Here is a 24,500-nt window from a genome sequence, read left to right on the forward strand (position 1 = left end):
TCTGAGGGTACAGACATGGAGGGCAGCACAGTCTGTGGGTACAGACAGAGGGCAGCACAGTCTGAGGGTACAGACAGGGGCAGCACAGTCTGAGGGTACAGACAGGGGGCAGCACAGTCTGTGGGTACAGACATGGAGGGCAGCACATTCTGTGGGTACAGACAGAGGGCAGCACAGTCTGAGGGTACAAACAGAGGGCAGCACAGTCTGAGGGTACAGACAGGGGGCAGCACAGTCTGAGGGTACAGACATGGAGGGCAGCACAGTCTGTGGGTACAGACAGAGGGCAGCACAGTCTGAGGGTACAGACAGGGGCAGCACAGTCTGAGGGTACAGACAGGGGGCAGCACAGTCTGTGGGTACAGACATGGAGGGCAGCACAGTCTGTGGGTACAGACAGAGGGCAGCACAGTCTGAGGGTACAAACAGAGGGCAGCACAGTCTGAGGGTACAGACAGGGGGCAGCACAGTCTGAGGGTACAGACATGGAGGGCAGCACAGTCTGAGGGTACAGACAGGGGGTAGCACAGTCTGAGGGTACAGACAGGGGGCAGCACAGTCTGAGGGTACAGACAGGAGGCAGCACAGTCTGAGGATACAGACAGGGGGCAGCACAGTCTGTGGGTACAGACATGGAGGGCAGCACAGTCTGAGGGTACAAACAGAGGGCAGCACAGTCTGAGGGTACAGACAGGAGGCAGCACAGTCTGAGGATACAGACAGGGGCAGCACAGTCTGAGGGTACAGACAGAGGGCAGCACAGTCTGAGGATACAGACAGTGGGCAGCACAGTCTGAGGGTACAAACAGAGGGCAGCACAGTCTGAGGGTACAGACAGGAGGCAGCACAGTCTGAGGATACAGACAGGGGCAGCACAGTCTGAGGGTGCAGACATGGAGGGCAGCACAGTCTGAGGGTGCAGACATGGAGGGCAGCACAGTCTGAGGGTTCAGACAGCGGTCAGCACGGTCTGAGACTGTTAACTGTGTAACAATTGTTTGATTATATGCAACTGGAGGGTGTTAATTGGGGTCTTACTTGAGCACTTATAAGCAGACACTCACTGAGACTGGTGGAGGGTTTTGAGTGAGGAGCTACATGTTTGTAATCCCTTTTTTCTGCACAATAATTGTGAAACTGAGTGAAGATAGGCTCCAGCATTATCCTTCCATAACAAGCTTTCTGGAGTTTAACATGAGGGTACAGACAGGGGGTGCAGCAGAGTCTGAGGGTACCGACACGAGGGCAGACCAGAAGTCCAACTATCTGCCAATCAAATGTTGTTCTTCCTTTTAACTGATGTGACATCAGTGGGCAGGTTTCCTGGCTCTGTTTTCACGGAGTTTTATTAAGTGTTGTGACGTACTAGCCCAGCATCTACGACCAACTCCAACGGTGAGTCACAGCAATGCTTGAAAATGCTCGTGTTTTATATTATCCCATTTCCAGTTGTCTTGCTCAGGTTAATATTTTTTAGTTTAATATCTTTCTGCTGCGAGGTGCTGGGAGGTTTCCTCTTCGATTATATCGCTGCTTCCTGTAATTACATGCAGCAGCTGAGCTGTAGGTGACTGAAGTCTTTTGAAACTCTTTGTCTTTTACTCTTGATTGACCAGTGCCGTCCGTCATCTCTGTATGAGCTGGGGGATCTCTGTGATATAAGTGTATGAGGCTACTAGATTAAAGGTCGTCACTTTCTAATAACCCTTTGGTGGCTTTAAGGTCTTCTTCCTGTTGATAGGCTTCTGGGATGGGGTTCTTGGGATGGGACTGAGCTCCTCTCTCTATCTATCGCTGGCTGTTAGAGACCAGCACAAGGTGAGGTATGGAAAAGGGATGCTTTATCCTCAGCTTTGTTGGGATTTTTACTTGTCATCAAAGCATGGCTTTCGATTGGCTGGTGTTGAACCTGCACAGTTCTGAGTGATCGGATCCTGGTAGGGTTGAGGCCTTTGTGTTTTAAAAATGCTTTTCATTCTTGAGATGTGAGCGTCGTTGGCAAGGATGGCACTTATTGCCCATCCCCCTAGTTTCCCTGGCAAGGTGGTGGCGGTGGTGGGGCCTCTTTTGGGTTTGATACAACTGAGTGACTTGCTCGGCCTTTTCGGAGCACGGTTAAGGATCAGTCACGTTGGTGTGGGACTGGAGTCACATATAGGCCCAGACTGGGTCAGGACGGCAGGTTTCCTTCCCAAATGAACCAGTTAGGTTTTTTCGACAATCCGACAGCTTCACGGTCACATTTTACTGAGCCCAGCTTTTTATTTCTAGATTTAAAAAAAAAAACAAATTCTTAAACAGCCCACAGTGGGATTTGAACTCTGCATCCAGTAACAGAACCACTACACTGCTATACCCAATATTAAAGCATTCCAATTAGCTTTTCCATACCTTTGGTTCGGAGGAGGAGGGGAAATCAGTCAGATCCCTACTTCCAATTGTTGGGAAGTTTGTAGCGCTAGGTCCGAAGCAGGATCAGACCTGACAAGTGAAGACTCCCATGGTTGAAAAGCCTGTTGGGACTCATGATGTAACTTCACCCTGTGAAGTTTGACCACTTCCATGAGGTACTGAGTGGGCCGGCAGCACCAGTTAGAACGGAACCCCAGCAAGGGAGAGAATTGGAAAAGAAATTCCGTTTTCACCAGATGCAAATGGAACCTCATTCCTCTCCATCACACCACCTGGGAATTATCTACGGCCTCTTACAGTTAAAGCAGCAGTGCATCCAAACACTGCTGTGAGGTCCTGCAAACAGGTGGGTTTGGACCAGGGAAACAATTATGTGCAACTGGCTTTTGTTGAGAATTACATCAGATTTCCAGCACAGAAACAGGTCATTCGACCCAACTGGTTCATTCCCGGGTTTATACTCCACATGAGCCTCCTCCCTCCCCTCTTCATCTCATCCGAACAACCTATCCTCCTAATTCTTCCTCCCTCATGTATTTAACCTCTCTTTGACCCTGCACACGGACCCTACGCTCTGGGCCTAGGTCAGAGGTCACTTATTGGAACCCAGCTGAGGTCTACCAATTCTGCACTGACCAAGGATTAAATCAGGAGGTCCCAGTCGGTCCAGATTGCTGGGCAGTGCATTTATAAACCGAATGACGGGCTGGCTGCCTTTTTACTGTTAACCTGAATTCATGCACTGCTCGATTCCACCAGGTCCTGATGCAGGTAAATATTCCAGGACGTGTTTTGTTTTTTTATAAATTTGATAAATGCTACTCCCAGCCCTGGGTGTGCTCTGTTTGTCAGCTCAGAGGACGTTCTCTGTGGTACAGAAGCAACCGTCATTTCACATACTTCCTGTCAGAGACATTTGATAACAAGACTTTGTTAATGAGAAAAATTGAATCGAAGTTCAAGACCCATCTAAATATGGGAATGTGAGAGTTGTTCCCATGGAATTCCTGGATGTATGTTTTCTGTGGATTTGTAAAGTGTTCTGAAAAGGTTCTTTCTACATCCTGCACACACCGTGTGTCTTCCTCAGTACACAACCTGGTGGTTTCAGAGTTTAAAATCTAGAAATTTGCAGCTCACAGAGTGTTGGGCACATGTCAAAAGATTCATACAATCCTACAGCACAGAAGGAGGACATTCAGCCCATCATTCCTGTGCTGGCTCTTTGAAACAGCTATCCAATTAGCCCCTCTCCCCTCTGCTCTATCCCCACAACCTTGCAAATCTATTTTTACTCAAGTATTTATGCAATTCTCTTTTTGAAAGTTACGATTGAATCTGCTTTCACCGCCCTTTTCAGGCAGAACATTCCAGAACACAACTCACTGTGTAGAAATAATTCCCCTTTTGCTTTTTTAATCAATTACCTTAAATCTCTGGCCTCCGATCGCTGACCTTTCTGACAGCAGGAACAGTTTCTCCTTATTTACTCTGTCCAAACCCTTCATGATTTTGAACGCCTCGATGAAATATCCTCTTAACCTTCACTGCTCTAAGGAAAACAACTTCTCTCTCTCCTCCTGTTTTCTCTGTATGCCTGGATTATTTCCAGTTTTTGGTTGGGTCACTTGATCAAGCATCATGCAGCAGTTCAGGGTGGGATATGCAGTGTGTGGAATGAGCAGTTCAGGGTGGGATATGCAGTGTGTGGAATGAGCAGTTCAGGGTGGGATATGCAGTGTGCGGAATGAGCAGTTCAGGGTGGGATATGCAGTGTGCGGAATGAGCAGCTTAGGGTGGGATATGCCCCGTGTGGAATGAGCAGCTTAGGGTGGGATATGCCCCGTGTGGAATAATCAGTTCAGGGTGGGATATGCAGTGTGCGGAATGAGCAGTTCAGGGTGGGATATGCAGTGTGTGGAATGAGCAGTTCAGGGTGGGATATGCACCGTGTGGAATGAGCAGTTCAGGGTGGGATATGCAGTGTGTGGAATGAGCAGCTCAGGGTGGGATATGCAGTGTGCGGAATGAGCAGTTCAGGGTGGGATATGCAGTGTGTGGAATGAGCAGTTCAGGGTGGGATATGCAGTGTGTGGAATGAGCAGCTCAGGGTGGGATATGCAGTGTGTGGAATGAGCAGCTCAGGGTGGGATATGCAGTGTGTGGAATGAGCAGCTCAGGGTGGGATATGCAGTGTGCGGAATGAGCTGTTCAGGGTGGGATATGCAGTGTGTGGAATGAGCAGCTCAGGGTGGGATATGCAGTGTGTGGAATGAGCAGTTCAGGGTGGGATATGCAGTGTGTGGAATGAGCAGTTCAGGGTGGGATATGCAGTGTGTGGAATGAGCAGCTCAGGGTGGGATATGCAGTGTGTGGAATGAGCAGCTCAGGGTGGGATATGCAGTGTGTGGAATGAGCAGTTCAGGGTGGGATATGCAGTGTGTGGAATGAGCAGTTCAGGGTGGGATATGCAGTGTGTGGAATGAGCAGCTCAGGGTGGGATATGCAGTGTGTGGAATGAGCAGTTCAGGGTGGGATATGCAGTGTGTGGAATGAGCAGTTCAGGGTGGGATATGCAGTGTGTGGAATGAGCAGTTCAGGGTGGGATATGCAGTGTGTGGAATGAGCAGCTCAGGGTGGGATATGCAGTGTGTGGAATGAGCAGCTCAGGGTGGGATATGCAGTGTGTGGAATGAGCAGTTCAGGGTGGGATATGCATCGTGTGGAATGAGCAGCTCAGGGTGGGATATGCTGTGTGTGGAATGAGCAGTTCAGGGTGGGATATGCAGTGTGCGGAATGAGCAGTTCAGGGTGGGATATGCAGTGTGCGGAATGAGCAGTTCAGGGTGGGATATGCAGTGTGCGGAATGAGCAGTTCAGGGTGGGATATGCAGTGTGCGGAATGAGCAGCTTAGGGTGGGATATGCAGTGTGCGGAATGAGCAGCTTAGGGTGGGATATGCAGTGTGCGGAATGAGCAGCTCAGGGTGGGATATGCAGTGTGCGGAATGAGCAGCTCAGGGTGGGATATGCAGTGTGTGGAATGAGCAGTTCAGGGTGGGATATGCAGTGTGTGGAATGAGCAGCTGAGGGTGGGATATGCAGTGTGTGGAATGAGCAGTTCAGGGTGGGATATGCAGTGTGTGGAATGAGCAGCTGAGGGTGGGATATGCAGTGTGTGGAATGAGCAGCTGAGGGTGGGATATGCACCGTGTGGAATGAGCAGCTCAGGGTGGGATATGCAGTGTGTGGAATGAGCAGCTTAGGGTGGGATATGCAGTGTGTGGAATGAGCAGCTTAGGGTGGGATATGCATTGTGTGGAATGGGCAGTTCAGGGTGGGATATGCAGTGTGCGGAATGGGCAGTTCAGGGTGGGATATGCAGTGTGTGGAATGGGCAGTTCAGGGTGGGATATGCAGTGTGTGGAATGAGCAGCTTAGGGTGGGATATGCAGTGTGTGGAATGGGCAGTTCAGGGTGGGATATGCAGTGTGCGGAATGAGCAGTTCAGGGTGGGATATGCACCGTGTGGAATGAGCAGCTTAGGGTGGGATATGCAGTGTGTGGAATGGGCAGTTCAGGGTGGGATATGCACCGTGTGGAATGAGCAGCTCAGGGTGGGATATGCAGTGTGTGGAATGAGCAGCTTAGGGTGGGATATGCAGTGTGTGGAATGAGCAGCTTAGGGTGGGATATGCAGTGTGTGGAATGGGCAGTTCAGGGTGGGATATGCAGTGTGCGGAATGGGCAGTTCAGGGTGGGATATGCAGTGTGTGGAATGGGCAGTTCAGGGTGGGATATGCAGTGTGCGGAATGAGCAGTTCAGGGTGGGATATGCAGTGTGCGGAATGAGCAGCTCAGGGTGGGATATGCACCGTGTGGAATGAGCAGCTCAGGGTGGGATATGCAGTGTGTGGAATGAGCAGCTTAGGGTGGGATATGCAGTGTGTGGAATGAGCAGCTCAGGGTGGGATATGCAGTGTGTGGAATGGGCAGTTCAGGGTTGGATATGCAGTGTGCGGAATGAGCAGTTCAGGGTGGGATATGCACCGTGTGGAATGAGCAGCTTAGGGTGGGATATGCAGTGTGTGGAATGGGCAGTTCAGGGTGGGATATGCAGTGTGTGGAATGGGCAGTTCAGGGTTGGATATGCAGTGTGCGGAATGAGCAGTTCAGGGTGGGATATGCACCGTGTGGAATGAGCAGCTTAGGGTGGGATATGCAGTGTGTGGAATGGGCAGTTCAGGGTGGGATATGCAGTGTGCGGAATGAGCAGTTCAGGGTGGGATATGCAGTGTGTGGAATGGGCAGTTCAGGGTGGGATATGCAGTGTGTGGAATGGGCAGTTCAGGGTTGGATATGCAGTGTGTGGAATGAGCAGTTCAGGGTGGGATATGCAGTGTGTGGAATGGGCAGTTCAGGGTGGGATATGCAGTGTGCGGAATGAGCAGTTCAGGGTGGGATATGCAGTGTGCGGAATGAGCAGTTCAGGGTTGGATATGCAGTGTGCGGAATGAGCAGTTCAGGGTGGGATATGCACCGTGTGGAATGAGCAGCTCAGGGTGGGATATGCAGTGTGCGACATGGGCAGTTCAGGGTGGGATATGCAGTGTGTGGAATGGGCAGTTCAGGGTGGGATATGCAGTGTGTGGAATGAGCAGCTCAGGGTGGGATATGCAGTGTGCGGAATGAGCAGTTCAGGGTGGGATATGCAGTGTGCGGAATGAGCAGTTCAGGGTGGGATATGCAGTGTGTGGAATGGGCAGTTCAGGGTGGGATATGCAGTGTGCGGAATGGGCAGTTCAGGGTGGGATATGCAGTGTGTGGAATGAGCAGCTCAGGGTGGGATATGCAGTGTGTGGAATGGGCAGTTCAGGGTGGGATATGCAGTGTGTGGAATGGGCAGTTCAGGGTGGGATATGCAGTGTGTGGAATGAGCAGCTCAGGGTGGGATATGCAGTGTGTGGAATGGGCAGTTCAGGGTGGGATATGCAGTGTGTGGAATGGGCAGTTCAGGGTGGGATATGCAGTGTGTGGAATGAGCAGCTCAGGGTGGGATATGCAGTGTGCGGAATGAGCAGTTCAGGGTGGGATATGCAGTGTGCGGAATGGGCAGTTCAGGGTGGGATATGCAGTGTGTGGAATGAGCAGCTCAGGGTGGGATATGCAGTGTGCGGAATGGGCAGTTCAGGGTGGGATATGCAGTGTGTGGAATGAGCAGCTCAGGGTGGGATATGCAGTGTGCGGAATGGGCAGTTCAGGGTGGGATATGCAGTGTGCGGAATGAGCAGCTCAGGGTGGGATATGCAGTGTGCAGAATGAGCAGCTCAGGGTGGGATATGCACCGTGTGGAATGAGCAGCTCAGGGTGGGATATGCAGTGTGTGGAATGAGCAGCTAAGGGTGGGATATGCAGTGTGCGGAATGAGCAGCTTAGGGTGGGATATGCAATGTGCGGAATGAGCAGCTCAGGGTGGGATATGCAGTGTGCGGAATGAGCAGCTTAGGGTGGGATATGCAATGTGCGGAATGAGCAGCTTAGGGTGGGATATGCAGTGTGCGGAATGAGCAGCTTAGGGTGGGATATGCAATGTGCGGAATGAGCAGCTCAGGGTGGGATATGCAGTGTGCGGAATGAGCAGTTCAGGGTGGGATATGCAGTGTGCGGAATGAGCAGCTCAGGGTGGGATATGCAGTGTGCGGAATGAGCAGCTCAGGGTGGGATATGCTGTGTGCGGAATGAGCAGCTCAGGGTGGGATATGCTGTGTGCGGAATGAGCAGCTCAGGGTGGGATATGCTGTGTGCGGAATGAGCAGCTCAGGGTGGGATATGCTGTGTGCGGAATGAGCAGCTAAGGGTGGGATATGCAGTGTGCGGAATGAGCAGCTTAGGGTGGGATATGCAGTGTGCGGAATGAGCAGCTTAGGGTGGGATATGCAATGTGCGGAATGAGCAGCTCAGGGTGGGATATGCAGTGTGCGGAATGAGAAGGAGAAACCCACAGCGCCAGGCTCACCCTGCAGAGCTCGTTTTCAACAGTCACTGTGCCCTGGGCCACGCCCTTTGACCTGCAATGTGTTGCAGAATGGGGTCTGAGGCAGGAGTTAATGGAGGGGCGGGGAGTGACGAGAGCGCTTTTCTGTTAAACCTGCAAACGAGCGGCGTTTACGGGAGGATCTGAGAAACCTGCTTGCCTGCGATGGTGGTCTTCATTGTCAGGCCTGATCTTCCATCGTCACTGGTTCCTGTCATCTACCTGCCCAGAATTAACATCAGACTATAGGGCACAGATATCTCTCGACAGAAAGAAAACCATCTTCAAAAAACCTGTCTGACCTGGGTAGACATAGAATCCCCAGTTGATGAACACTTTGTAGTCTATACTCAGTGTGTCCTATTTTTACCCAGTGTTAACTTACTGCTTCACCAGTGGGGGATCTACTTTATGACATTTAAGTTGCTCACACAACAACAACAACAACTTGCATTTATATAGTGCCTTTAATGTGGTAAAACATTCCAAGGGGCTTCACAGGAGCAACTATCAAACAAAATTTGACACCAAAGCACATAGAAATACTAGGACAGGTGACCACAAATTTTGTCAAAGGGGCAGGCTTTAAGGAACACCTTAAAGGAGGAAAGAGCGGTAAACAGATGGGAGAGGGCTAGGGAGGGAATTCTAGAGCTCGGCACCTGGCCAGCTGAAGCCATGGCTGCTAATGGTGGAACGATTAAAATTGAGGATATGCAAGAAACCAGAATTAGAGGAGTGCAGAGGTCTTAGAGGAGATTGCAGAGATAGGGACACATTTTGTCCAGTCTCTTCTCATTAATAACACAAGTATTAACTGAGAATTTTGGTTTCTGCAAAAATGTCGCACTGCCTTAATTCATAGGGTAGCCTGAGGCTGGATGGAGAACGCTCTCTGCCTGTTTGTTGCGGTTAGACGAACACTTCCTCATTTGTAAGTTTTATCAAACCTTGAGTCAAGGCCTCAGAGTTTGCAACAGGATAGGGCTGACTGCATTTCTCAACCATTTCACAACCCAAGATGCAGCTTTGAATCAAACTTCCTTCAATCAACTTCGGAAAGTTTAAGCGTCAACATCAAATGGGTTCTGAAAAACTGAGATCAAATTCTGCTGTGAAATGGCCCAAGTAAAACCCTTTCTCACCAAATTTGTTCAATATCCGTGGGTGTCAGTCACTATATCCTGTTCCATTCAACAACAACTTTCATTTGTATAGCACCTTTAACATAGTAAAATGTCCCAAAACGCCTCAAGATTTGACACTGAGCCACATGAGGCAATATTAGGACAGATGGTCAAAAGTTTGGTCAAGGAAGTAATCTGCAAGGAGAGTATTAAAAGGAGGAAAGAGAAGTTGAGAGGCGGTGAAGGTTAAGGAGGGAATTTCAGAGCTTGGGGCCCAGGCAGCTGAAGGAACGGCCGCCAATGGTAAAACGATTAAAAACTGGGATGCTCAAGAGGCCGGAATTGGAGGAGTGCAGACATCCACTCATTACCTCCTGGGAGCAAATCTTCCAATGTTAGTGACAGTCTCAACTTCCAGCACCAACAAACCCATATTTATATAACACCTTTAACATAGGCAAATGGCCCAAGGAGCTTCATTGAATTTATCCTGTAGTGTTTTCTCTACTGCCCTTTGAGTTAAAGCATTCCCTGTTCCAATAACCCTCCTTATGCAAACAATTCTTTTATTCCTCCCTGACATCCTTCCAGCTGTAACTCTCAGGCTGTGCCTCCTTGTTAATGATCTCCGATGGGATCCAGTGGCTGGCCTCAGACCCACGGGCAATAATTAGCCAGAGTTCCCGTTTCCCATCATATTCAGGAGTGGGTCCTGATGGACAATGCCAGGCAGGATTCGACGTGACTGCTGAGTTCCCTGCCCCCACTCAGATCAAATAGCCTACTGTTACTCACTGTACAACCTCCCACACAAAGACTGGGTCTCTCGATGAAGGCAGTCGAGAGCGATTGGAACTAAAGACCCCATTGAGTCAGTCACCTCAGGAAAGAAGGGACAATGGGAAAAGGACACAAAGTGTTGTTTATAATTCACCTGGAATGATCCAGATCCACTCCTGGTTCTTCAGGTAAAATGACAGAGCAGGAGCACGATGACAAACCGGTGTCTGACGAGGATGACAACGAACTGGCGTTAAACTACCAACCACCAGCACAGAAGTCTTTAGCCGAGATCGTACAGCTCGATCCGGAGGATGAGAGCCTGGCCAAATACAAAAAGACCCTCCTGGGAGAGGGACTTTCCTTGGTGACAGGTCAGTGCAGCAAACCAACTGGGGCAAATTATAACCTCAGTAATTATACAAGAATCCAGCTAACAGGGAGGGGCGGGAACACACACTAAAATCTCAGAGTACCAAGAGAATCCAGGAGCAACTTCTCCACCTAAAAGGGCTGTGGATTAAATGAGCAGGGAAGGATATGGAAGCAGACAGTGTAAATGGGGCCAAGAGAGAATTATGTGTGTATTTGGAAACAGATGGGTTTGAGCATCATTGGGGAAAGTGAGTCGTTGGGGATAGGGTGAAAGATGGGGTTAGGGGATAGGGTGAAAGATGGGGTTAAGGGATGGGGTAAAAGATGGGGTTAAGGGATAGGGTGGGAGGTGGGGCTAGGGGATGGGGTGAAAGATGGGGTTTAGGGATAGGGTGAAAGATGGGGTTAAGGGATGGGGTGAAAGATGGGGTTAAGGGATAGGGTGGGAGGTGGGGCTAGGGGATGGGGTGAAAGATGGGGTTTAGGGATAGGGTGGGAGGTGGGGCTGGGGGATGGGGTGAAAAATGGGGTTAGGGGATAGGGTGAAAGATGGGGTTAAGGGATGGGGTGAAAGATGGGGCTAAGGGATAGGGTGAAAGATGGGGTTAAGGGATGGGGTGAAAGATGGGGTTAAGGGATGGGGTGAAAGATGGGGTTAAGGGATAGGGTGGGAGGTGGGGCTAGGGGATGGGGTGAAAGATGGGGTTTAGGGATAGGGTGGGAGGTGGGGCTGGGGGATGGGGTGAAAGATGGGGTTAGGGGATAGGGTGAAAGATGGGGTTAAGGGATGGGGTGAAAGATGGGGCTAAGGGATAGGGTGAAAGATGGGGTTAAGGGACGGGGTGAAAGATGGGGTTAGGGGATAGGGTGAAAGATGGGGTTAAGGGATAGGGTGAAAGATGGGGTTAAGGGATAGGGTGAAAGATGGGGTTAAGGGATGGGGTGAAAGATGGGGTTAAGGGATGGGGTGAAAGATGGCGTTAAGGGATAGGGTGAAAGATGGGGTTAAGGGATAGTGTGGGAGGTGGGGCTAGGGGATGGGGTGAAAGATGGGGTTAGGGGATAGGGTGAAAGATGGGGTTAAGGGATGGGGTGAAAGATGGGGTTAAGGGATGGGGTGAAAGATGGGGTTAGGGGATAGGGTGAAAGATGGGGTTAAGGGATGGGGTGAAAGATGGGGTTAAGGGATGGGGTGAAAGATGGGGTTAAGGGATGGGGTGAAAGATGGGGTTAAGGGATGGGGTGAAAGATGGGGTTAAGGGATAGTGTGGGAGGTGGGGCTAGAGGATAGGCTGAGGATGTGTGTGTGGGGGGTCGAATTATGGTTTGGAAGGCTGTTGGGTGCGATTGAGTGACCAGTTTTCAAGTAAGGGCTTCAAACAATAACACCCTGATTCCTACCCTAGATCCCAAAACACCCAATGTGGTCGTGACTCGAATGACTCTCATCTGTGATGAAGCACCAGAACCAATCACCATGGACCTCACTGGTAAGCTTTCAGAGAGCTTTAATAAATCTCAAGAGGTGGAGCTTGTTCACATTAATACACCATTGTGAAATATGATATATCGCTGGTTACTTGTACAAGAAAGCTCACCATGCCAACAGGATGTAGGGACACAGTATAATATATCATAATCGAGGTGGTGTGCGCCAACAGGATCTGAGTGTAGGCCAGGATACAAGTAGACAGTTGGGGCAGTGAGATGCCCATTCACATTTAGGAATGGCCAGTCCATCAGAAACTGCCAACGAGATTATGTGCCAATAAATAGCTTAATTAAACAAGGTTTATATATAAATATGTGGCCTTGGTTAGCTGACGGCCATTATTTAGTCCTATGATTGAAGACTTGTTGTGGATTTTAAACTTAGCATAAATTTGCATCTAATTTGCTTCAAGTCTGCTTACCTCCCAGTACCTGAGTCACATGTTAACCACAGTCTGTACCGCCATTGAGCCATTGCTAGGAGATGTGAGAGGTGATTAATCTGCATCTCCTCCCTCTCATGAGATTTGGGCTCAGTTCTAATGGACTAAGTTGCCAACTCTAGTTGGATGTATTCCTGGAGGTTTCACCATTTGATCTCTGTCTCCTCCTATCCAACCAAACAGCCAATTCAGCCAACTCAACCATTAAACAAAAAATGTTCAAAGAAAATGAAAAGAATACACTATTTCTTTAAAGCACCAATAATATTTCTCGCAGGTTTTGCTCTCAGCAGTGTCCAGGAGATAAATCTTTCATTCCTGGGGACTCCACAGCAATCCTGGAAGGTGGGAAGCCCTCACTGATGCTCCAATATCCTGTCACCATTCTCCCACTTAACTCTTTTTACAGTTTTGACTAGAATTGGCAACTCAAATAGCTTCAAACACAAGCATAGTGTGTCTGCACTCTGGGTATATGAGAGCTGGAAGGCAGAATAGCTGTGACTTATCACAGGGATAAATCTCAGGACTGAAAATCACTTTTTGGAAAGGAGGGTGGTGAATGTTACCAGAATAACCTAGTATTTACAGCACAGAAACAGGCCATTCGGCCCAACAGTTCCATGCTGGTGTTTATGCCCCATACGAGCCTGCTCCCAACCTAATTAATCTCACCATAGGAAATATAAGCATTAAGGAAAGGAAGTGTTTGTTTGGGCTAAGGGAAAACAGTGAACTTTAGGTCTTAGACTTTTTTTCTGTCATGATAACATCCTTTGATCAATAGTGTCAGCTGTAGCTCAGTTAGTGCCTCTTTCTCACCTCTAAAGTAGAAAGCTATTGGTTCATGCCCCACTCCAGAAACTTGAATGCAAAAATCCAAGCTGACATTCTCAGTTCTGCACTGTCGGAGGGCCAGTGTTGAGGGAGTGCTGCACTGTCGGAGGGCCAGTGTTGAGGGAGTGCTGCACTTTGCAAGGTCAGTGCTGACAAAGTGCTGCACTGTCGGAGGGTCATTACTGAGGGTGTGCTGCATTATTGGAGAGTCAGTGCTGAGGGAGTGCTGCACTGTCGGAGGGCCAGTGTTGAGGGAGTGCTGCACTATTGGAGAGTCAGTGCTGAGGGAGTGCTGCATTATTGGAGAGTCAGTACTGAGGGAGTGCTGCACTGTCGGAGGGCCAGTGTTGAGGGAGTGCTGCATTATTGGAGAGTCAGTGCTGAGGGAGTGCTGCATTATTGGAGAGTCAGTACTGAGGGAGTGCTGCACTGTCAGAGGGTCAGTACTGAGGGAGTGCTGCACTATTGGAGAGTCAGTACTGAGGGAGTGCTGCACTGTCAGAGGGTCAGTACTGAGGGAGTGCTGCACTGTCAGAGGGTCAGCACTGAGGGAGTGCTGCACTGTTGGAGGGCCAGTGCTGAGGGAGTGCTGCATTATTGGAGAGTCAGTACTGAGGGAGTGCTGCACTGTCAGAGGGTCAGTACTGAGGGAGTGCTGCACTGTCAGAGTGTCAGCACTGAGGGAGTGCTGCACTATTGGAGAGTCAGTACTGAGGGAGTGCTGCACTGTTGGAGGGCCAGTGCTGAGGGAGTGCTGCATTATTGGAGAGTCAGTACTGAGGGAGTGCTGCACTGTCAGAGGGTCAGTACTGAGGGAGTGCTGCACTGTCAGAGTGTCAGTACTGAGGGAGTGCTGCACTGTTGGAGGGCCAGTGCTGAGGGAGTGCTGCATTATTGGAGAGTCAGTACTGAGGGAGTGCTGCACTGTCAGAGGGTCAGTACTGAGGGAGTGCTGCACTGTCAGAGGGTCAGTACTGAGGGAGTGCTGCACTATTGGAGAGTCAGTACTGAGGGAGTGCTGCACTGTCAGAGTGTCAGCACTGAGGGAGTGCTGCATTGTTGGAGAGTCAGTACTGAGTGAGTGCTGCACTGTAAGAGGGTCAGTACTGAGGGAGTGCCGCACTGTCAGAGGGTCAGTACTGAGGGAGTGCTGCACTGTCAGAGTGTCAGCACTGAGGGAGTGCTGCACTGTCAGAGGGTCAGTACTGAGGGAGTGCCGCACTGTCAGAGGGTCAGTACTGAGGGAGTGCTGCACTGTCAGAGTGTCAGTACTGAGGGAGTGCCGCACTGTCAGAGGGTCAGTACTGAGGGAGTGCTGCACTGTCAGAGTGTCAGTACTGAGGGAGTGCTGCACTGTCAGAGGGTCAGTACTGAGGGAGTGCTGCACTATTGGAGAGTCAGTACTGAGGGAGTGCTGCACTGTCAGAGTGTCAGCACTGAGGGAGTGCTGCACTTTTGGAGAGTCAGTACTGAGTGAGTGCTGCACTGTAAGAGGGTCAGTACTGAGGGAGTGCCGCACTGTCAGAGGGTCAGTACTGAGGGAGTGCTGCACTGTCAGAGTGTCAGCACTGAGGGAGTGCTGCACTATTGGAGAGTCAGTACTGAGGGAATGCTGCACTGTCAGAGAGTCAGTACTGAGGGAGTGCTGCACTGTTGGAGGGCCAGTGTTGAGGGAGTGCTGCGCTATTGGAGGGTCAGTACTGAGGGAGCACTGCACTGTTGGAGGGTCAGTACTGAGGGAGTGCTGCACCATCGGAGGGTCAGTACTGAGGGAGTGCTGCACTATTGGAGAATCAGTGCTGCACCATCGGAGGGTCAGTACTGAGGGAGTGCTGCACTATTGGAGAGTCAGTACTGAGGGAGTGCTGCACTATTGGAGAATCAGTGCTGCACCATCGGAGGGTCAGTACTGAGGGAGTGCTGCACTATTGGAGGGTCAGTACTGAGGGAGTGCTGCACTGTTGGAGGGTCAGTACTGAGGGAGTGCTGCACCATCGGAGGGTCAGTACTGAGGGAGTGCTGCACTATTGGAGGGTCAGTACTGAGGGAGTGCTGCACTATTGGAGGGTCAGTATTCAGCTGTGTCTGCCCTCACAGGTGGATATAAATGCTCCTGTTGAAAGAAGAGCAGGGGAGCTCTTGCTTTGGTCCTGGCCAACAATTATCCCTTCATCAACATCAACTGTTTATGGGAGCTTGCTGTGTGCAAATTAGCTTCCACATTTGCAACAGTGACTACACCTCAAAAAACCTTTTCATTTGCTGCAAAGAGCTTTGGGACATCCTGAAAGGTGCTATATAAATGCAAGTCTTTATTTTTTCCTTTAATCTCTAGTATGTTACACTGCAGGCTAAAGGAAAAATAAGTTGAACACTTGAAGATTAGTTGCTACCTCCAGTTTTCCATGAAACAGTCAGGGCAATTCAATCCACAACATTTTACAATCTAGCCAATCAAATGTGTCCTTGAAGCAAACACACAGTCTCCTCAGCAACCAGAGACCCATAGAAGTAGTTGTGTTCAGGAGGCGGTCACAAGGAAACATCAAGGTTGCAACTTGTAAAAAACAAATTGGCACCAAACCTAAAACATCCAAGGTAAATTGGGAATGATGCATTCTTTCTTTTAAAAAAACATGTTTTAATCTCGTCACACAAGAGCAGCTGGTGTGTATTAATGTTTCAACAAAAAAATTCAAATATAGATGAAGGTTCTAAAATGTGGGTCTTTTGCTGTTTGAGAACTCTGCAAACTGTCCTACTCTGACACTGAGATCCTCACTCAGGAAGCTTGGCTTTGTGGTTTGCTGGTGACCTGATGATAAGATCTTGCGCACTGACATCTGACAAATAAATATCTGGGGCTGAGCTTTCAGTTTCTCCTTAAATGGGCTTTGTGATAAACAGCTTGAGACAGCTTGTCAGTGCCTTATACAGGTCGCAGCTTTTAACAACAAATCTATATCCAACTAACATTTACAAAATCTGCCAAACCCTTTGCTCAGAACTCTTTCCACCTTTCCTCCCTAAAGCCTCAGTGTCCGCACTGTGATGCTGCACTGATCATCTTCCAGACACCTCCCTCGCCATCACCCATGCCAATCCAATGACCAGCTATGTCTTGGCCAGGTAATGAACTGCTTCCATGAGTTGAGAACTGGTGCAGCTCCTGGCGACCGTGTCTTGAACACTGGACAGCCCTATGAGAATTTGTTTGAGTAATTGCAGCAGGTTACTAGACCACTTGCCTGTCCAATTCTGTAAAATCCCTTGTCCCCTTCCATTCCCTGCAACCTCCTACAATCCTCACTCTTTGCACCTTTTCCCTAACGCACCAGCCATTGCTCAGTGGGAAGCACTCGTGCCTCTGAGTCAGCAGGATGGGGGTCATGCCCCACTTTGGACATTTGAGTGCCTCTACCAGGCTGACACTCTCAGTGCAGTACCGAGGGAGTGCTGCACTGTCAGAGGTCCCATCTTTCAGATGAGACGTTAAACCGAGGCCCCCATCTGCTCTCTCGGGTAAAAAGATATTTAGAAGGATAACACGGGAATTCTCCCTGATGTCCCGGATAATATTTATCCCTCAACCAATGTCAGTAAAACAGATTATCTGGTCATTATTACATTGCTGTTTGTGGGAGCTTGCTGTGCGCAAATTGGCTGCCTCGTTTCCTACATTATAACAGTGATGACACTGCAAAAGTACTTGATTGGCTGTAAAGCTCTTTGGGATGTCCTGAGGTTGTGAAAGGAACTATATAAATGCAAGTCCTTCTTTCCCATGTTGTGTCTAGTACTGATAGATTGTTCTACATTCAACAGGTGACCTCAAAGCGCTGAAGAGCACAAAGTTTGTGCTGAAGGAAGGCATGTCCTACAAAGTGAAGATACACTTCAAAGTTAGTCTCACCTTCTTGCATTTCCTTTTTCAATTTGTCACCAAGTTGGTTTGGTTCAGTCGTCCAGACGCAGCTCCCCTCATGACCATGAGTCTCTCCTCTAATCTGTAGTGTTTCTGTAGTTTGGGCGATGATATTTTCTAAGTGAATTTTGCTCCTATGTTTCAAGATGGAGGGTGAAATGCTCCCTGCTTTGCAGTATTAGCACTGTGTGTACCCGTGTGTAGACGGAAGGTCTTTGGTTAAATCATTCACCGTACAACAGCTGGGCCTCTAGCTTTGCATTCACAAAATCCTGTTTACATAGTTACAAGAGGAGGCCATTCAGCCCCTCGAGGTTGCTCTGTTATTCAGTTAGATTAAAGTTGATCTCCCTCAACTCCATTTACCACCTTAGTTTCATACCCTCTATTATGCTTATCCAACAAAATCCCAGCTTTTTGAGGGAGAGAGTTCCAGATTTCCCTTTGTGTGAAAAAGTACTTCCTGACATCACCCCTGAACGGCCTGGCTCGAATTTAAGGTTATGCCTCCTGGTTTAGGACAATCTCCAATAGAGGAAATAGTTTCCCTCTCACTAGCCTTCAAACATCTAAAACACCTCAATTAGATCACTCCTCAGTCTTTTAAACTCGAGGGACTACAAGCCTAGTCTGCACAACCTGTCTTCGTAATTTAACCCTTTCAGCCCCTTTATCATTCTGGTGAATCTGTGCTGCACCCTCTTCAAGGCCGGTATATCATCCCTGAGGTACAAAAGTCGCTTGTCACAAGTATTGAGGGAGAGGCCTCTGTGATATGGGTGTTCAGATTCGGGTTTGTAATTGAAGGTAAAAGGGAGCAAATAGAGAGAGAGAGGATGTATCCACCGCCTGTACCCACTGTAAAGACCATCACATTCGTGAGCTGCGACTATTTCAAGGGTTAACTTTGAGAAGTTAAATGCCAAGTGATTTTTGGCCTCTGTTTTGTTGACCTGGTTAATGCTGAGGTTTAAATATTTTCACATAAGCCACATATTTTTGGGTCCTTACTGTTTGTACATATTTACCTGTAAATTTCCAACCATGGGACAGTCAGAAGGGGCGTATATGTAGAACTGGAAGTTTTTCCGCACACTATATGTGTGGTCCCTTAGTGTTTATAAGCAAACACTCTGAGTTCCAACACTCTCTCATCAATCTCAGTGTAGAAGTAATGATGCTAATGCCACGAAATACCATTGGCCAAAGTATATAAGGTTCAGCTCATCTGTAATAGGATCTTTTGTTTTTCTCTTTGGAAGAGGCATTGTCAGAAAATTATGCGTGGAAAGTTAAAAATTTGAGTATATAAAGCAGAGTTAATTTGTGACTATCGCAGGTTAATGGCAGTTCTATTGACATGGGGTGTATTTTCACAAAAATCATCTTTTGAAAAGGACCATGTCTATAAACTGGGTAATTAAGATGACTGTTCTACACTCAGAGTTCAACTGATCATTTAAGATGCTCAGGGTTCATTCTTAATTCTGATTTTATCTCAAATGCCCTAGAAGTGTAGAGAGAGCTTTACTCTGTATCTAACATGTGTTGTACCTGTCCTGGGAGTGTTTGGTGGGGACAGTGTAGAGGGAGCTTTACTCTGTATCTAACCCCCGTGCTGTACCTGTCCTGGGAGTGTTTGATGAGGACAGTGTAGAGGGAGCTTTACTCTGTATCTAACATGTGTTGTACCTGTCCTGGGAGTGTTTGGTGGGGACAGTGTAGAGGGAGCTTTACTCTGTATCTAACCCCTTTTGCTTTCTTTTTTTGAAGGGGACAGTGTAGAGGGAGCTTTACTCTGTATCTAACCCCGTTTTTTTCTGCTGGGGGACAGTGTAGAGGGAGCTGTACTCTGTATCTAACCCCCGTTTTTTTTTTTCTCTGTATCTAACCCTGTGCTGTACCTGTCCTGGGGGTGTTTGATGGGGACACTGTAGAGGGAGCTTTACTCTGTATCTAACCCCGTGCTGTACCTGTCCTGGGAGTGTTTGATGGGGACAGTGGATGACGGAGATGGAAATGTTTCGAACTCAGCACTAAAGTCCAGACACAAAGCCAGCCCCAAAAAATAACCTTAATTGAAAAATGTAAAGAAATTGAAACAAATAGTTTTCTGGGTTGAATTTACTCTTCCAGAACCCAGCAGACAGTGATGTCAGGTTCTCCTTGTTTGACTCTCACTTTATGAATGTTTTTTACCAATTACAGTGACAACTAAAACATTTTCCTTTTGTAGGTAAATAAAGAAATTGTTTCGGGATTGAAGTATATATCAGCCACCTACAGAAAGGGGGTTAAAGGTAAAGCGACTGAGAAATGAGATGGATTTTTAGCTTACTGATCAAGTATATAACTGGTCAGTTGTAAAAAAAAACCCTGATATTTATTTGCTCTGATTTTGCTGGACGTGATTATTGAGCGAAGTCCGTAACAAGCAGCTGTAGTGTTGGCGTATTTTGAAATTGCATTGTGCATTCTGCACTCTAGAGGTTCCTGTAGAACACACATACCAGCAAAGGGAAAGTGAGACTAAAACAGAATAAAAGAGAAGCCTCTGTGTTCAGCTGCTGCAGTTGTTTCTCTGCCTTTGCCTCATATCCTGCACGAAACTTGGCTAAACCTGACTCAAGTCTCGGGGACATCACAGAAGCCACTGGTTTTATCCCCAAGCAGCCAGTTAATAAACTGACTCCACCATGTGTGAGTACTGGCCTGTACTCGTTATGTTACTGGATCAGTAATCCAAATTCCTGAACTAATAATCCAGAGTTCAAATCACAGCAATAGCAGTTTGAGAATTCGAATTCACCTAAAAATAACCTGGAAATAAAAAGCTGGGATCAGTAAAAGTGACCATGAAGCTGTTGGATTGCCAGAAAAACCCAATTGGTTCATTAATGTCCTTTAGGGATGGAAACCTGCCGTCCTTACCCAGTCAGGGCCAATATGTGACTCCAGTCCTGCACCAAGTGATTGACTCTTAACTGCCCTCTGACGTAGCCTGGTAAACCTCTCAGTCATCACCTTCTCAGGGCAACCAGGGCTGGGTAATAAATGCTGGCTTTGCCAGTGGGTTGATTGCTCCAGCATCGGAATTGAGACACATGTCAGACTGCGCATGTTGCAAAGAAGCAAGAATGTGTAAGGAATGATAACACATTGTGGGTGAGAGGTCACCAAACTGAGATACTTTTGATTCTAACAGGGGGAGGATCAGCCCCAATTCATGTCATGGCTCCTGGGGTGACAAAAATCTTACTTGGAGCCAAAAAACGCTCTTAAAACTTGTACCTCAGGAAACAGTGGGTGGTCGCGAGGTCAGGCTGATTGGTTCCAGCAAGCTCTCCCACCCTGATATGAATTTAAGCACAGTCTGGGACCAGCCAATGACTCAGCCCAGGCATCAGCTCTTGGCCTAAGGATGTGTGAGAGTTGGCTTGAAGTCATTGCTATTCACGAAGCCTCAGTTGATGCAAAGAGCTGAAAATAATCCTTGTGAGCTCTCAGAGCTTGATAAACACACAGTTATGGGTCGATCAGTTACAGATTGACTGAGTCCTTGCTGAATATTTACCCGGTGTTAGGTACTGAACGCAATATGCTCACCATCCATTCTGATTAATTTGCTTATTGATGCAGGTACCAGCCGTGGCTCAGTGGGTAGCACTTACACCTCTACCTCAGAGGGTTGTGGGTTCAAGTCCCACTTCAGAGACTTAAGCACATAATTTCGGCTGATATTTGCACTGCAGTACTGAGAGAGTGCTGCACTGTCAGAGGATCAGTATTGAGGGAGTCCAGTATTGAGGGAGTCCAGTATTGAGGGAGCGCTGCACTGTCGGAGGTTCAGTACTGAGGGAGTGCTGCACTGTCGGAGGTTCAGTACTGAGGGAGGGCTGCACTGTCGGAGGTTCAGTACTGAGGGAGTGCTGCACTGTTGGAGGTTCAGTACTGAGGGAATGCTGCACTGTCGGAGGTTCAGTACAGAGGGAGTGCTGCACTGTTGGAGGGTCAGTACTGAGGGAGTGCTGCACTGTCGGAGGGTCAGTACTGAGGGAGTGCTGCACTGTTGGAGGGTCAGTACTGAGGGAGTGCTGCACTGTCAGAGGATCAGTATTGAGGGAGTCCAGTATTGAGGGAGTCCAGTATTGAGGGAGCGCTGCACTGTCGGAGGTTCAGTACTGAGGGAGTGCTGCACTGTTGGAGGGTCAGTACTGAGGGAGTGCTGCACTGTCGGAGGTTCAGTACTGAGGGAGGGCTGCACTGTTGGAGGTTCAGTACTGAGGGAGTGCTGCACTGTTGGAGGTTCAGTACTGAGGGAATGCTGCACTGTCGAATGTTCAGTACTGGGGGAGTGCTGCACTGTCGGAGGTTCAGTACTGAGGGAGTGCTGCACTGTTGGAGGTTCAGTACTGAGGGAATGCTGCACTGTCGGAGGTTCAGTACTGGGGGAGTGCTGCACTGTCGGAGGTTCAGTACTGAGGGAGTGCTGCACTGTCGGAGGTTCAGTACTGAGGGAGTGCTGCACTGTTGGAGGTTCAGTACTGAGGGAATGCTACACTGTCGGAGGCTCAGTACTGAGGGAGTGCTGTACTGAGGGAGTGCTGCACTGTCAGAGGGTCAGTACTAAGGGAGCGCTGCACTGTCAGAGGTTCAGTACTGAGTGAGTGCTGCACTGTCAGAGGGTCAGTACTAAGGGAGCGCTGCACTGTCGGAGGTTCATTACTGAGGGAGTGCTGCACTGTCGGAGGTTCAGCACAGAGGGAGCGCCACACTGTTGGTGAGACAGTACTGAGTGCCGCACTGTTGGAGGGACAGTACTGAGGGAGTACCACACTGTCAGAGGTGCCTTAAACCAAGATCCTTTTTGCGCTCTCAGGTAGATGTAAAAAGATTCCAATGGCAGTATCAGCAGGGGAGTTTTCTCTGCTGTTCTGACCAATGTTTATGCCTCAATGAACATCACTAAAACAGATGATCTGGTCATTATCTCATTGCTGTTGTGGGATCTTGCTGTGTGGAAATTGGCTGCTGCATTTTCTACACTTCAAAAACACCTCTTCGCTGGTTGTAAAGTATTTTGGGATGTCTTGAGGTTGTGACAGGTGCTATATAAATGCAAGTGTTTCTTTTCTCCTCTGTCTCTCTCTGTGTCTCCAAACAGTGGATAAGAGCCTGTTTATGGTGGGTAGCTATGGGCCGCGTGCTGAGGAATATGAGTTTGTATCCTCGTCGGAGGATTTACCAAAGGGCCTGGCAGCTCGAGGCACCTACACTGTGAAATCGAGCTTCATGGATGATGACAAGAGCAACCACCTGAACTGGGAGTGGCTCCTGTGTCTTAAGAAGGAATGGAAGGAATAAGCTATAGCAGAAAGAGAACGTAACAGCGAGTGTACCCTGCAGCACCATTATAACCCACCCTCGCTACTAGCAAAACCTGCTCAGCTCAGCTCTCCAATCAGACAACTGGACCGCACAGTCCTTGTGCCATCAAAGTGAATTGGGACGTCCCACCCTGTACAATGAGGACTGGTGATACAATGGGGAAGGAAACTCTGGTTCTCTTGGGTGGAATATTGCTCAGATATGGACTCATTTATCTTAATGTGTAATATTTAACCAATTTACAGGGATCATGATCTCCTCCTTGAAGAATTTTGTTACAGTTTACTTGGCCAGTTAAACTTTTCCACTGTATTACACAGTATCCATCCTTATACATCACTTGTCCATATCAGTTGTCCAACTCACTGGCCATACATTGTCCGGATCTGTCCTGTACAGGTTCCTATCCCCAGCCCAGTTTCTCCTCTAATCTTCTGTTTCCTGATTCCAGTCATTATCAAATCACTTCCTCTTTCTGTCAGGGTGAATTTCCTCACCTTTTTTCCCGCTCTGTAACCGTAACTTTTGCAGGACTTCAGCACAATTCCCATTTTTGTTCATAAACAGGATTCCTGTCAATCGTGCACCAAAGTCATGACAGTGAAGTGGGAGGAGGACCTAGGGAATTGCTTTATGTGGCTCCTTGTCTCACTCACTCGTCCCTCTCTGCCTCTTTTCTCTGCCTCCTCTTTCTCATTCCCTCTCTCTCCTCTCTCTGCCTCCACCTCCACTTTTGATCTCTCTGCCTTTTCCATCTTGTTGCCTCCTATTCCATTGTCTCTCCCTTCCCTCTCTGCCCTTCATTCTCTCTCTCCCTTTCTCTCTGCCCCCTCTATCTCTCTTTCTCTCTCTCGCTTCCTCTACCCTGTGTTCGTGCACCATGTCCTGTAAAGTGATCTCAGAAACATACAAAGCCCAGCTTGCACAATCGAGGATTTGATGCTGTGATTCCGCTGATACCTAACAATAACAGACAATAATCTCTGTGACAGCTTAATGTTGTAATAACAGTATCTAAAATGCTACCTGTAGCTATTTGCTGATATGCCTGTTGCATTGTAAATTGCACGTGTTCTTAACTATTCACATTGCTGTACATCAGTTATTAAGATAGCTTTGCTCTCCATTACCTGATGTAATGTTTTTCCAGTAAATTAGTTAACTTCCTCTTTATCTCTTTCAATGTGTTGCTTTTAATCATTGTCATAAGGCGCGAGTGATCTTAGTATCTTTCAAATAAGGATGTGAAAGCCTTTGAGAGGCTGCAGAAGAGATTTACTAGAATGGTGCCAGGGATGAGGAATTTCAGTTAATGTGGAGAGAGTGGAGAAACTGGGATTATTCTCTTTACAGCAGAGGACGTTTAGGGGAAATTTAATCGGGGTGTTCAAAATCATGAAGGGTTTTATTGGAATAAATAAGGAGAAATAGTTTCCATTGTCAGGCTGGTTGGTAACCAGAGGGCAACATGAGGGGAAAAAATTACGCAGCCTGTGATCTGGAATGCGGTGCCTGAAAGGGCGGAGAAAGCGGATTCAATAATAACTTTCAAAAGGGATTTGCATAAATACTTGATGGGGAAAATTTACAGGGCTGTGAGGAAAGAGCAGGCGAGTGAGGGTAATTGGGGATTGCTCTATCAGAGAGCTGGCACAGATGGGATGGGCCAAATGGCCTCCTTCTGTGCTG

General features: G+C 48.3%; 1 protein-coding gene across 1 annotated transcript; it reads left to right on the forward strand.

The window, feature by feature from the left end:
• Positions 1-1,287: 1,287 nt before the first annotated feature.
• Positions 1,288-23,984, forward strand: LOC137353481 (rho GDP-dissociation inhibitor 2-like). Its single transcript, XM_068019808.1, has 6 exons — positions 1,288-1,395; positions 10,541-10,726; positions 12,134-12,217; positions 17,324-17,400; positions 19,660-19,723; positions 22,588-23,984. The coding sequence occupies exons 2-6, from the start codon at positions 10,546-10,548 to the stop codon at positions 22,785-22,787; spliced, it is 606 nt and encodes a 201-aa protein (XP_067875909.1). The 5' UTR covers positions 1,288-1,395; positions 10,541-10,545; the 3' UTR covers positions 22,788-23,984.
• The last annotated feature ends 516 nt before the right edge of the window (positions 23,985-24,500 follow it).

Source organism: Heterodontus francisci, chromosome 41 (genome assembly GCF_036365525.1).
Source record: "Heterodontus francisci isolate sHetFra1 chromosome 41, sHetFra1.hap1, whole genome shotgun sequence".
Taxonomy (NCBI): Eukaryota; Metazoa; Chordata; class Chondrichthyes; order Heterodontiformes; family Heterodontidae; genus Heterodontus; species Heterodontus francisci.